The sequence below is a fragment of the Apis mellifera genome, linkage group LG4, assembly GCF_003254395.2.
Source record: "Apis mellifera strain DH4 linkage group LG4, Amel_HAv3.1, whole genome shotgun sequence".
Taxonomy (NCBI): Eukaryota; Metazoa; Arthropoda; class Insecta; order Hymenoptera; family Apidae; genus Apis; species Apis mellifera.
This window is the reverse complement of record NC_037641.1, coordinates 2,097,572-2,112,945: the sequence shown is the minus strand read 5'-3', so window position 1 is coordinate 2,112,945 and position 15,374 is coordinate 2,097,572. Positions and strand designations below refer to the sequence as shown.

At 20.4% G+C, this 15,374-nt stretch overlaps 1 protein-coding gene across 5 annotated transcripts; it reads left to right on the top strand.

Annotated features, from left to right (window-relative positions):
* Positions 1 to 3,868: 3,868 nt before the first annotated feature.
* Positions 3,869 to 14,521, top strand: LOC551518 (glutamyl aminopeptidase). 5 transcript variants are annotated; one of them, XM_026440366.1, is made up of 16 exons: positions 3,869 to 4,021; positions 5,908 to 6,159; positions 6,943 to 7,357; positions 7,573 to 7,720; positions 7,794 to 8,064; positions 8,267 to 8,437; positions 8,511 to 8,608; positions 8,710 to 8,844; positions 8,927 to 9,225; positions 9,316 to 9,401; positions 9,519 to 9,646; positions 12,239 to 12,442; positions 12,559 to 12,638; positions 12,739 to 12,887; positions 13,010 to 13,142; positions 13,944 to 14,521. In XM_026440366.1, exons 2-16 carry the CDS (start codon positions 5,955 to 5,957, stop codon positions 14,317 to 14,319), a joined length of 2,898 nt encoding a protein of 965 aa, XP_026296151.1. In that variant the 5' UTR covers positions 3,869 to 4,021; positions 5,908 to 5,954; the 3' UTR covers positions 14,320 to 14,521. The 5 variants fall into 5 exon arrangements, with proteins under 5 accessions (XP_026296151.1, XP_026296150.1, XP_026296153.1 ...); XM_026440365.1 differs by lacking the exon at positions 3,869 to 4,021 and adding an exon at positions 5,083 to 5,504; XM_026440367.1 differs by lacking the exon at positions 3,869 to 4,021 and adding an exon at positions 6,747 to 6,861 and having other exon boundaries at positions 5,995 to 6,159.
* The last annotated feature ends 853 nt before the right edge of the window (positions 14,522 to 15,374 follow it).

Sequence of the window (15,374 nt, the reverse complement as noted above, 5' to 3'; positions counted from 1 at the left end):
TATCAGAATATGTAAGTATTAACATTAATGTAAGTATTAAATATTAACAAGAAATGATAATGGAAAATTGATGAATCTTTAATGAATCGATATCTGCAAATATTTGATATATAATCTACCGCTAGCAAAATTGTACAATATCTGTATATGTAAATAAGTATAAAGATTTAATAATTGATTGTGAGTTTAGAGAGTTTAGAGAGTGAAATTTCAGTAAAATTTGTTCTACGAATTTTATTTTTTGCAATAAACTTTATTAATTCAAAAAAATCATTTGAAACTCAAATTTTTGTTTTTGTTTATTGTTATTCATTTTAACACGTTTTTGTATCAAATGCTTTATATTACTTTTCGAGATTATTATTTTTTTCTTGTTTCCTAATCATGAATTTTTAAAAAAAATATTAAATCTCATTTTTATAATATATATTTTATTTATTTTAAAAAATTGACAATAAAAGAAAAGCAGATTCCAGAATAGAATAATTAATATTTTAAGTTTATGTTACACCACGTTTGTTTTTTTATATATGCTTCTTTTGCCGATTTTTGTCATATAATTCATTTATGAAGTTTTTCATTAATATATGGAATAAATTTTTAATAAATTTTCGAAATTTTTTTTTATATTTTGCGCTAACTTCTTTCTTTATTCAAATATACTAATTTTCGATCAGTTGATAAATATGACATTTTATTCAAAAAAAAGATATATTGTATATAAGAAAATAGAATTTCGGATGTTATATTATAAATTATGAAAATCTTTTAATTCTATTTAATTTTGATGAAATATATTTTTTTTTTTAATATAATTTCTTCTTCTATTGTTTATATTATTTCACAATAATTATATATAATAATAATTATCATAGATCTAGAGATTGTGATATCATCTGCAAATATTAATATTGATTTCCTTAGTTTTGTGATCTGATATATATGCAGATCCCGAAATATATACATATATCAATATACTTTCTTATAGTATTTCTGTTTTATATTCTCCTATGCTTGAAATTTCATTGCCTATTTTCACATAAAAAAATCTAGTTATATAATTGTAAATAATAATAAATAATATAAAATAATAATTAATAAAATTATCAAGTATACTAATAACTTTTTCTATCTCTTTAGAGATCTTCGAGATATAATATGATTTTTTATCAAATATTTTCTCGGTATCTAAAAAGATATAATTACAGTTTTCTTTTTATTTATATGTTCCCTATTAAATGTACTATTTAATACTATTAATACTAGTTTTATTCTATTATATTTCATATATTTTTGGTCTGAAACTAAAATAATAGAGTGGAATAATTTTTAAATGCTTTATTAGAGGTTTTTTTAAGGTTGTCTTAGTATAATTTTTTATAAAATTTTTGAGAGTATTGGAAATAATGAAATCGGTTTGTATGAACTGAGAATTTTTGCTGATTTATCGGTTTGAGCAACAATGACTTTTGCATTGTATTCCAATCTCATGATTGCATTAAATAATATTCTTATATACACGAATGTTTTTAAATTTTTCTATAATTTTTCTTGTGATTAAATCACATTTATTTTTATTTAATCTTATAATTAATATTTTTATTAAAATCTTAACTTCCGTCTGGTTTATACTGTTGTTATTATGTGCTTTTCCTTGTTATTGTTATAAATTTTTTTTACATATTATTATTTGAATTTTTTGGTCGCATCTTCGATATCTTCTGTTGTTTTTCTTGATATTGCAGTTTATTGTCTAAAAAAATTCTTTTCAATTCGTTTTATCACTTTTTAAGATAGTTACGTGATTTATTATTAAAATATATAACTAAATGTACGATCTGAATTTATTACGTAATTTAAAATTTGTTTTAAAGAAATTTATAATTATAATTTTAATGTTTATCGATTATTGAGTTGATTTATATTATGTTATTCCAATTACTTTTTTGTTTTCAATCATTATTTATATAAGTCATTTATATGTCTTTTGTTATATTTAATAACACAATTGATTCGTAACTGATTTTTTATATTAAAATTTCATCTTATTATATATTTATTTCGTTTGTAATATTTTATCATTGGTAATATTTTATTTATTTCTTCTTATATGTTTCAGTAAAATATAAAATATAAAATATAAATAGTATAATGTCATTAAAATTTATTATCTTCTTAGATATATTTTAATACTGATGATTTATGTATATTTCTTTTATTTCTTATATGCGATAGTGTTTTATTCCTTTCCATATTAAAATTAATCTTCTTTTTTGCTTTCATGATTTATTTAATATTGTGTTTATATCAAATAAATTTATTTTCGAATAACTAAGTAATATTTCGTAAAATATACATCTATTCATATTAATTAAGGAATTTATATATTCTTTCTTTGTTATATTTCCATATTATTTTAACATATATTCTTTAGCGTTTGCATTAACTTTTAATTTTGTTTTGATGAAACGAGTTTTTTGATTTTATTTATGAATATTGTTATTTATTACATTTGTTCTTTCATTAAATTTGTTAATTTTTTTATTCTTTTTTTCATTTTATATAAAGTTATTTAAATACCCTTCTTTCTTTTCTATTGGATTTTTTCTTCTTATTGCCGCATATATCTGTTATATATTAAATTTGAAAAAAAGAAATTGCTTGTTATTTTGTTTCCTGTAACTGTTAACTGTTCTCGTTAATTGATTCTTTCTATGTGAAATTTGCGTTTCTATGTGAAATTTTTACAAAAAACTTTTCTGAATTGCTTTTTGTCTTGCAACTTATAATTATGTAGCAAGATATACATCTCCATAGTTTACTCATGTTGGTTTATTTATATTGTTGCTGTTTATATCGTTCGAATTATAAGCCATTTGTTTTCTGTATCGATATCTAATAACGTTAGAATGTTGTATATGTTGGAATTTTTTTTTTCTTGATTTTGCAATTCTAATAAAATTTTTATTTCCTGAGTTATCAATGTTATTATTATTGAATCTACATTGATATTTATATCTATTTTTTCCATCTATCAGTTGATTGGTTTATTCTCATTGATCGTTCTTTTGCTTTCGTAACATTATTTTCTTTCTATTTATTATTTATTTAATATAATTTTTTTCATTTCATATAATTTTTCAATATAATTTTTTCATTCTTTTCAGCAGTTAATATTATTAATGGATTTCATTGTTTTTCATATAATCTAAAATAATGGTTATATTTTATTATGCATTTATTAATCACATCTTGCCCGAATATGAAAAAAATTAATTTATTAATTGAAATGAATAGAGAATTTTGGTATATTCGAAGCGAATTATAAATTATTGTTAAATGATCACTAAATATCGTCATAAAAAATTTAAGCGTGTATTTTAAAAGCTATAATATTATAATTAAAATATTTCTAATAATTTGTATATAAAATTTTGAATCAACTTTCCATTATTAAAATATTAATTTCTATTCATAATTCTATTCATTAATTTCTATAGCAAAACAAGATGCATTTATTAAAAAAAAAATTAAATATTCAAATTTAAATAATCTGTGTTTATATTTTTTTTATAGATTATATGTTGAACTATTTATATTTAATTCATTAAATATTTAATAACATAAAAATAATTTAAGCAAAATATTTGATTTATTATATGATTTATTACAATTCAATTTATATAATTCAGTTAATCATTTTATAATATCCTCATTCCAAACGTAAATTTTTCAAACAGTTACAAACATTTTCAATAATGCGGACAAGGTTATTAATTTACCTAATGTAATCTATTAATTCGACTGAGTGTCGGCGTTGGTTTTAATTAAGAACAAGACCTAGCCTCGTTAGGAATTGCTTCAGTCTTCATTTGATGAGCGAATAAATGAGAGCGCGGAAATTAGTAGTCTTTTCGAGTTTTATTTAAATGTCTAAAAGCAGTTGAACATTGAATAACATTTGTTGATTGTCGTCGAGAAAACAAAAAATAATTCACAGAAAATCAAAAAATAATCAAAGGTAAATGATTTAATTGCTTGATAGTCAATTAATGCTTAATTGCGATTTAATTATATGAGAATAAAAATGAATGAAGTTTTCTTTATAAGTTTTCTTTATATTTTTTATCTATATTCTTTCGAACATTTTATTAAGAATATTTTTTATAATTTACTATTGGATAAATTAATTAATAAAAAATTAATAAATTCATCAGAAACTTAATTTATTTTCTTTTTTGTTTTTTATTTTTATTTTTTATTATTTTTTAATTAAATAATTATATTTTTTAATTATATATAATTTTTTAATTATTATATTATTTTATTATTTAATTATTTTATTTTCTTTAAAAATTTAGATATAAAAGAATTAGATTTAGAATATACAATAAAAATAACTTTTTATCAAAAATACTTTATATTAACATTTAAATATAAAGTATTATATGAAGTAAAAAAGTTAATTAATAATTAATTACATAAATATATAATTATATAATTATATAAATTATTACTATAATTATATATAGTTTGAAAATAATAATTAATGATTATATACTTTGAAATATACAAATATTAAATAAATGATAATAATAATAATAATTATAAAAATTAAGATTCGAATTATAAATAATATGAATTAATAGAGAGTATTTATTTCAAAAAAAGACAAAATTTCCAGAACAAATTTCATGTAGTGAAATTCTATATTTTTTAAATTCTCCAAATTACAATCAGTTCAATCTTTAATTATTTGTATGTTATTAGTTATTTAATCTTATAGTTATCAGTTATTAGTACTCTTCATACTTATTTATGAAGAGTACTATGCTAGTAGCTTTGCTAGCAGCCGATCATTTATCGACTATTAACCATATCGACGCTTTGAAAAAATATCGATTTTAGAAATTTTTTGTGTAAGTACTTAAATATTCCGATAGATTGCACTTACATAAAATCGCATGTATAAAGTTTTAGATGGCGTTTGCTGTAAAATAGTATAAAATCTTAACAAGAAAATTAATTTATCATTCCACTTGAAATGATAAATTTTGATACGCAAAATAAAATCTAATCTTTAAGATAAGGAAATTGTATAAAAGAAAAGAATATAATTTAAGAATATAATTTACTCAATATTGATAAATGTCTTTATTCAAAAATATTTATTATTTATTGTTTTAGTTGTTATTTAGTTTTAACCTAATGACATTTGACAGTTTTTCAAATGTAAATCATTATTTAATTTTGTGTATCAACTTTCTTCTTTATTGATAAAAAGAATAGAGATAGAGAAAACTAATTTTAGTGAATTTATTCAGTGTTATCAATTCTGCTTTTGTTAGTGTTGTGCAGATATTGAATCGTGCCTGGCATTTCCTTTAATGTGTGTTGCAATTTGATCTGTTTTTCCATTTTTAAACAATATTACGTTTACTATATATATTTTAATATTTAATTGGACTGTTGATATTCGAAAGTGTGATCATATTTTGATAAACGTTAGTACTTAATAATAATAATGGATTTGTAGTAAAAAAGACGATAAAAATAATGATAGTAAAAAGATTAAAATTAAATAAATATCCACTGAATTACTTTATAATGTTCAATTTATATTCAAAACATTGATAAAATATTATTTAAAAATTTTTTTATAAACATTAATTTATAATAATATATTCACTATTATTAAATTTTTAACATTTTATTTTTGTTTTTATATTATTATTCATCAAATTTTATTTTAAATTTCCCGCTGGAATGTTTCTTTTTTTTAGATTTATTATATTCAAATGCAATATTTTATTATTATTATTAATATCGAAAAATAATAATAAAAATATTTCAATGATTTTTTCTATTTATATAATGAAAATAATCAAAGTAAAAATGTATTTCTAGGTCAAATTTGACTTTTAATTGAATTATCGATAGCGCATGCGCTCTGAATGGCGGCAAAGGCATCAAAACGTACTTCTGGGGGCGCTGGATATTGTGTAGCGTCGTCTTCAACGAAAACGCAGCTACAACGTGGAAGTGGTCTTCTTTGTTTCACCTGCAGTTTATGCTTTATTTTAAGTTTAATCTGCACATGCTTAGCTACGTTATTGGTTCTTTTCGATCAAAAAGTTGAAGCCGCCAGCTATCAATATTGTAAGTTTATTTTCTAACATACTGTCAATTTTTACTGATAATAACAATCCTCATGATAGTATATAGCGGGAAATTTAAAATTTTTTCTAATATTAAATTACATACTCTATAACAAATTGTAGAGTTTATTTATTAATTATACATATACATATTATTACATTATATATATTATTCACTATTTTCTTTGAAATTTAGTAAATTAATTTTTAATTTTTTTTTAACTGATAATATATTTTTATTACAATTTTCAATTTTATTATATTAATTATTGCCATTGCGTTTTAGATCTTCCAAAATGATTATATTTTCATCATGAGAATAAAAATTTATATGAATTAAATTTTATAAATTTATATTGATATAAATGTTATTTATATTGTATTGATACAATGTTATTTAAATATTATAATATTTTTTTTTTTTTGTAAAATATCTTAACTATATATAATTATAAATAGTTCCAATAAATTAATAAATCATTTATAATGCGTTTATAATTATCAACAATAATAAATTATTTATAAATATCAAACCATCAATATTAAAATCAACTATCGAATAAATTACATAATTTTATCACGTTATAGCCTCAATAAAACATACAAATGGCGCTGGGCTTAAAGTGTTTATTTATATTTCACAATAAAACATTTCTACCGATTAATTTTTATCGGAAGATTATATTCCAACGATATTTCACTGGTATTGGCTTTTTACCATTGTCATGTAGATATTTTTTTTAAAATCGATAAAATCAACAATAATATCATCATTTATTTTCAGCACTCACAGTGATGAATATGGGGATGATTCCCGATTTATCCTTCCGATTACCAAAGGAAGTGAAACCTCTGCATTATGATGTGTATTTACATCCGGATCTCGATAAAGGAACGTTTCAAGGTAAAGTCACAATCCTGATCGATGTGTTCGATAGAAGAAGTTACATAGCGCTTCATCAAAAGGATCTGAACATTACGAGAACTACACTCAAGACTTATGACCGCGAAGAAAACTTTGAATTCGAATTGTTAGATATTATACAAATACCAAAGCATGAAATGTTTGTAATATCAACAAAGAATGAACTTCATACAGGACTGTACAATTTAAGCTTCGAATTCAATGGCGCCTTACAACCAGATAAAATTGTTGGTTTTTATTCCAGTAAATATAAAGATGCAAAAAACAAAATTAGGTGAGTACATCTTAATTTGAATAAATTTTTTTTTTGAAAATTTTTTTTAAATATTATTTAATTTGTTTATTTCAAATCATTTCATTATAAAAATAAAATCATTTTTCAAATTATACAATTATCTATAATTTTTATTGTAGTATTATATTATTGTATGATGATTTATTCTAAATCCATTTATATAATTTTTTAACTTTTATAGATTTTATTTACAGATATATTGCAACATCGAAATTTGAACCTACATATGCCCGGAGAGCATTTCCTTGTTTCGATGAGCCAGCTTTTAAAGCGGAATTTACAGTAAGATTGGTTCATCCCTCTGGAGATTATTATAGTGCCTTATCCAATATGAATGCTGAGGTATAAAGAAATTTAAAATATTTATATTATGAAAACAAAAATAATATATGATTATATATTAATTATTTTTTAGTGTACACAAATAAATCAACCATTGCCAGGATTGACAACGGTAACATTTGCAAAAAGCGTACCAATGTCGACATATTTATCTTGCTTCATAGTCAGTGATTTTGTGGCTCTTACCAAAATGGCGAAAGGTCAAAATGATCGCCAGTTTCCGGTCAGTGTATATACTACAAAAGCTCAAGAAGAAAAAGGCGCGTTTGCTCTCGATATAGGCGTGAAAATGATCGAATATTATATTAATTTATTTAGAATTGATTATCCTTTGCCAAAACTTGGTGAGTTAGCAATAATAAAAAATAAATCGATTTCAAGTATATTTAAAAAATTTTTAATTTAAATGAATTTGAATGAATTAATGTATTTTATTATTAAATTTGGAAATAATACAAAATTCAAATTTTATTTATTTATTATTATATTTTTAAATTTAATTCAAATAGTTTTGAATAACAAGTAGATTTTTAAACTTAATTTTAGATATGGCTGCTATTCCTGATTTTGTATCTGGTGCTATGGAGAATTGGGGATTAGTTACATATAGAGAAGCAAGATTATTATATGATAACAAAACAAATTCTACTTTAAAAGCTTATGATATTGTCAATGTAATCAGTCATGAATTTGCACATATGTGGTTTGGAAATTTAGGTGAATAAAATTATTTTTCAATAATGAAATGAAAATTAAAAACTTATTTTTATTTTATTTTCTTTTTTTTCAGTTACTATGTCTTGGTGGAATGATTTATGGCTAAATGAAGGTTTTGCTTCTTTCATGTCGTATGTGAGCGCGGATGCTATTCTTCCTGATTGGGGAATGGTTAACTAATTATCTCTTTTGACTATTTAATTATATTCGAAATTCAAATAATTCTACCCTTTAATTGTGTTAAATGTATATAAAGAAAAATTTTTTTTCAGATGGATCTCTTCTTAATCGAACAAATGCATTCTGTCTTCGTAACTGATGCAAAATTGAGTTCTCATCCTATTGTACAAACAGTGAATAATCCTGATGAAATTACTGCGATATTTGATGAAATATCTTACAAAAAAGTAACTTTAATATTTTTTATCTTATTCTTTGAAAAACAATACAAATAGATTATTCTATTTTATGTTTTAATTTACTTCTAAGGGATCGTCAATCATTCGAATGATGGAAAATTTCATAAAACCAGAAGTCTTTTATGGTGCTATTTCTACTTATTTAAATAAATTTATATACGCTAACGCAGAAACTGCAGATCTTTTTAAGATTTTGGAAGAATCTTCACCGGATAACTTGAATGTAACGGCTATAATGAACACATGGACCAGACAAAAAGGATTTCCAGTAGTAAATGTAAAAAAATCTGATAATACATACGTATTGACTCAAAAGCGATTTTTGACTGATTCTGATGCTAACTTTGATGCTTCAGAATCTGAATATGGGTAATATAATAAATTTAAAATAAAATTTTAATACTGTTTAATTAAAATTAATTTAAAATATATTTTAATTGTTCTATATTTTTATTGAAGGTATAAATGGACTATTCCAATCACGTATATCACAGACAAAATATCTAAACCTATTCTTATCTGGTTTGATAAAGATTCCAAAGATTGTAAATATTTTTTCATACTTAAATGATTTTAAATATTTTTTATAATATTTTGCAATAAATAATTATGATAATAAATTTTATCATTAAATAAATTGAATAATTATTATTAATTTACAGTGGTAATAAAATTCGAAGAACCAATCGATTGGATTAAATTTAACGCTAACGAAGTTGGATATTATCGTGTCAATTATGAATTAAACGAGTGGAATATTCTTTGTAATCTTCTTCGATCCCAACATGAAGTAAGTTTGAATTTACAGTTTGAATACAATATTAAAACACTGATTATCAAAATAATCGACTATGATTATCAGAATTCTTAAAATAATCAATTGCCGAGATTTTGAGTATCAAAATTTCAATTATCGGAATATTGACTAATCATAGATTCATCTATCTCAATAATATTATTAAGCAAATATGCAAGAAAAATTTATAATGATATTGTTAAAATATTTATAATGATAATGAATTGTTATTATTTGTCATATTCTAGATAACAAAGTTCTAGATAAGTTATTTATATTATTATTTAGCAATTAATAATAAATTAGATATAGTGTTTATATCAAAATATTAGAAAATATATATTAATATTGCAAATAAAATATAATAAGCAACAATAATAAATAAATTGAAAAATAAATGAAATGAATAGTGTAATTATATTAGTCGATAAGTATGAAATTTATAAATAAATTTGTTTGATATAAAATAATGATTAAAGTTAAAAAGCAAAGTTAGAAATTTGATAAAAAAAGTAAATAAAAAAAGTTAAATAAAAAAATGCACAAAATAATGAAAGCATCTTTAATAAACATTTAAACATGGTTATGTTTATATAGTTTTAAAAAAAACGAAGAGATTTTGTTTGGACTAAAATATCAATGAAACAAAAATATGTTGTATTAATATTGCAAACAAAATATAAAATAATAAATTAATTGAAAAATAGTGATAATTGAATAGTGATTAAATTAGCTGATAAGCATGGAATATCGATTTGTGACAAAAACTAAAGGTTAAAATTAAAAGATAAAATTAAAAATTCATTAAATAAAAAAATAATAAAAGTAATATAAATAATATATAAATAAATAAACATTTAAATATGATTATGCTTACGTGATTTTATTAAAAAAATAAAAAGGCTTTGAATTATTTGAAATAAAACTTGTAATTAAATGAAAAAAAGGCTTTATGAACCAATTATTTGAAATAAAATTTAATTGGAATTATTGTAAAATTTCAAAATTAGTTCAAAAGGTTTATATTATGTTATGATATTTGTGAAATTAATATTTTAAGTGAAAAATTTTCATCAAATAAATTTGCTGTTAATATATTTAAATAAGAATTTATTTTGTTTAATTACATTAATTACATTAAAAAAAATTATGTGTTAGAAAAAATATATAAGATAAATGAGACTAGATTGTTATATTGGAGAATATTATTTAAAGAAAACTTTAGTATATAAAAAGTTTTTATGATATCTAAATGGAAAGATAATTAAATAATTGAATAATTATAATCATTGATTTGCTTTATGTAAATAAATTTAGTAATTATAGATTACTGATTTTATCGATTGATAAAAACAAAAAATTTTAACATAAAATTTAAACAAAGACTTAAAAATAAACAAAATTTAAAAAATAATCTTAGAAATATAATTATTATTATTTCTAAATTATTTATCAATTATATATGTTTATGAAATGTTTTATAAATGTATTTCTATATGTAATTATTATTCAGAAATAATTAAAACATTATTATGTGATAATATTATACTATTATATCTTAAATGATGCAGATAAATTTATTAAAATAATATTTTTATTACTCAATTAATTATTATTGGAAGAAATATATTATTTTAATAAATTCATTTATTTCGTTTAATGTATTATTAATAATGTGTTTTTAAACATATATACAAAATTTATATATGTACAATTATATATACAATTATATATATACAAAACATGAAAAATTTTTGTTATTTAATAACTAATGAATACTATTTTGGAAAAAGCAATTATTATTTAATATAAAAATATATAAAAAAATTTAATAAAAATGTATAAAATGTTATATAATTTAATATTAATATACATAATAATAATATAGTATATCATGTTATAAAAATGATTTAATGGATAAATAATAATGAGTGATAATAAAGATACGATAAGTAATATAAGTGATATTATGGAACAATGAAAATGAAGAAAATAATTTAAAAGATGGAAAAAAAAAAGAATGAATCTACAAATTCAAATTATATTTCTATATATTTTTCAAACATTTATTATTATTTCTAAAAATAATTGAATTTTTAATTTAATTTTTTATTTTTTGAAATATAAAAAATAAGCTTGATGATAATAAATATATAATATATTACATATATTAATATAAATATATTAAAAAAAATATATATAATATATTAAAATATATATAATATATAAATATATTAAAAATATATTAAAAAAAATATAATATATTAAAAAAAAATTATATTTATTACAAAAGAAAAATTTATACATTATCACAAAATTAATTAATAAAAATAAAAATCAAAGAGAATTTTTAAATTTTTAATTGAAGTTTTATATTTTCATTTTATATAGTATTATTAAGTTACTACAAGAAAGTTATCATGATTTTTTATACAAAAAGTTACTTATCGGAATACTATCAGATATTATGATACATTTTTTTTTCTTCATTTATTTATAATTGATTTGATTTCTAATAAATGTTAATTTCTCATAAATGTTAATTAAATATTCATATTTTAATTAAAATTTTTATTGAACTGTTAGACATTATCAGTATCTGATAGAGTGCATCTTTTAGAAGATGCATTTAGTCTAGCGAGTGCTGGAGAACTCGATTATGGAGTGACAATGAATATGACTGAGTATCTTCTTCGAGAAGAACATGCTATTCCATGGAATGTGGCTTCTTCAAAATTAAGAGCTATTGATATCTTATTATCATCTACTAATTCCTCATTAAAGTTCAAGGTATAAATATAATATTTTATTTGTATATTATTTGAAATTTTTATAAGATTTTTTCAATGAAAACAATGAATGTTAAATAAATTTCTTCTATTTCTTTCTTTTTTTTTTTTTTTTAGAAATATGTGAGAGATTTAGTAGATAGTGTTTACCATAAAGTAGGATGGACTGTAAGCAATGCTGATAGTCGTATCTTTCAGTATGTAATAATTTTTTTATTTCAAAATGACTAATTCATATCTTTTTATATTTTCATATTAATCATTTATTTTCATTGTATTTCATTCTGGCTTGCATAGAAAACTTCGAACAACAATTTTACGATTGGCTTGTTCTGTGGAACATAACGAATGCATTAAAGAAGCGGGAAAATTATTTAAAAACTGGATTTCAGATCCCAAAGACATTCGGCCACATCCTGATATTCGTGAACTTATCTATTATTATGGTAAATTTTTCTATAGTCATGTTAATTTTTTTTAATTTTAATATCTATATTTGCATTTTACAAAAAGAAAAAAGATTATATTAATAAAAAATGAATTATATATTTTATAATTTTTACTTTAGGAATACAACATAATGGTAATAGAGATACATGGGATATTATGTTTCAAAGATTTGTAACTGAAACTGATTCAGCAGAGAAATTGAATTTAATCCGTGGATTAGCTGGAATACAATCTAATTGGATTTTGAACGAGTAAGTTGCTAATTTATTCAAAAATATCTAAATAATGAGAGACAAAATGATGTACATTATATTACAAGAAAATTTAGTCAACCCAAAAATTTGAATGAAAATTCATATGTATACTCGAATGAATTATATATGAAATTTATATATAATTTATTTATATATAAATATATATATATATGATTATTTATATATAATAATTTAATATATTTTTTAATAGAATTTAAGGGAATAAAATAACCTTCAAAGTTTTAATATTTTTTGAATACAAATTTTATCTAAGATACTTTTTACTACAGATAAAATATGAATATTTTGTAATTTAATAATTAATTTTGTAATTTGTTTTTGTATTATTATAAAGTTACATGTATTTAAAATATTGAGAAAAACAATGAAATGATATTTTGCTAGAAAATTGTTTACTTAAAAAGTTTATATTTAAAAAGTTTCATATTTTGATAACACAAAAATATTAATTTTACATAAAGTATGAATAATAAACTTTTATTTTATTTTCTTTTATTTTATTTAATCATATTTCTTATAATATATTATTTAAATTCTTAAACAATTTTTGATATAAAGTAATATTTTAATATTTTAATAATTTATTTATGTTAATTTATTTTATATTAATATTAAAAATTATTTTTAACAAAAAGAAAAAAATCTATATTCTTTAAATTTACTTTTTTTAAAATTTTTTAAATTATTCAAATATTTATAGAAATATATAAAAATTTATTATATTATTCATACTAATTTATATTGATTTATACTAATATTTTTGTCTTTTTTTCACAGATTTATTACAACAGCTATAGATGAAAATTATGTTCGTGCTCAAGACTTCTTTAGTTGTTTAATAGCTATTTCAGATAATCCAATTGGAACACCATTAGTCTGGGATTGGGTCCGTTCCAATTGGGAATTCTTAGTGGATAGATATACTCTAAACGATCGTTATCTTGGTTCACTCATTCCATCTATTACAAAGACTTTTGCTACGAAGATAAAATTAAGTGAAATGGAAAACTTTTTTGCTAAATATCCTGATGCTGGAGCTGGAGCTATGAATCGTGCTAAAGCATTAGAAACAGTATCAAATAATATAAAATGGTTAGCTAAGAATAGTGGGAAACTAGAAAGTTGGTTAAATTCTCATGTACAAAATAATTGAACAAATTTGAGATATTATTGTTGACGTAAAAACATTTTAAAAAAGATTAAAAAAGATTAAAAAAGATTTTTTAAATGCTAATCTTAATTAAAAAGATAAGATGTTGTAAAAGAATATTATGAAAGTATAAAAGAAAATAATAACATGTGTATTTTTTATTTTCTATCTTGATTAATAAATAAATGTAATTATATAAAGAAAATTAATATGATTATTTTTAAGAAAATTCATGTGAATTATAATATTTTATAATTCGAATATTAAGATCTTAAAATTAAAAATTTTTATTAATAAATCATAATTTATGGGAAATCGATAAAATGCGAACATCAATTTCATTATAATGAAAATAACGCAAAATAAAGCTGATAAAATTTTTGATATAACAATCGTGTTTATTAAATACAAATTAGTATGGTGCAATGACTCATCTTTTGAATTAATGCGATATAATGATAGTCATGAAATTTCTGAATTAAGAACGTGATGCTTGCAAAATGTATGGCGAATACTCAGAGATTGCATCGACGCTTTCGGTTTTTGGATATGGAGTTTCAACATTGAAACAAATAAGAATTGATTTCTTGATGATCTTCTATGAGATATCTTTATTATAATGAACAAATTTAGATAGAGAATATTATTTTTTACATCGAATAATAAATGTTTTGTTAAAAAAGATATTAGGATTAGTATAAGATTGAATTGTTCACAAAATAGATATTACTATCAAAGAAGTAGAATTCGAAATCTCGAAAAACTGTATCAAGCGATTGTCACGATCGAATTTACAATATCTATTTGAAACATAAACTAAAATCTAACTCGATAAATGACTAATTTTGTCAAAGAATAAAAATTGATCGAAAAAGTTTTTTTACACAAAATTATTTGAAAAAATAGTAATCTGTTGTCTTATTTGATATTTCTCGATGATGATTTTTCAAATCTAATGCGCTATCAATATAAATTCAGGAAGGCGGTGGGGGGGGGGATAATGATCACGATAATCAAACCTTGATGAAAAAAATAAGAGAAATTATTTTGGTAATGTC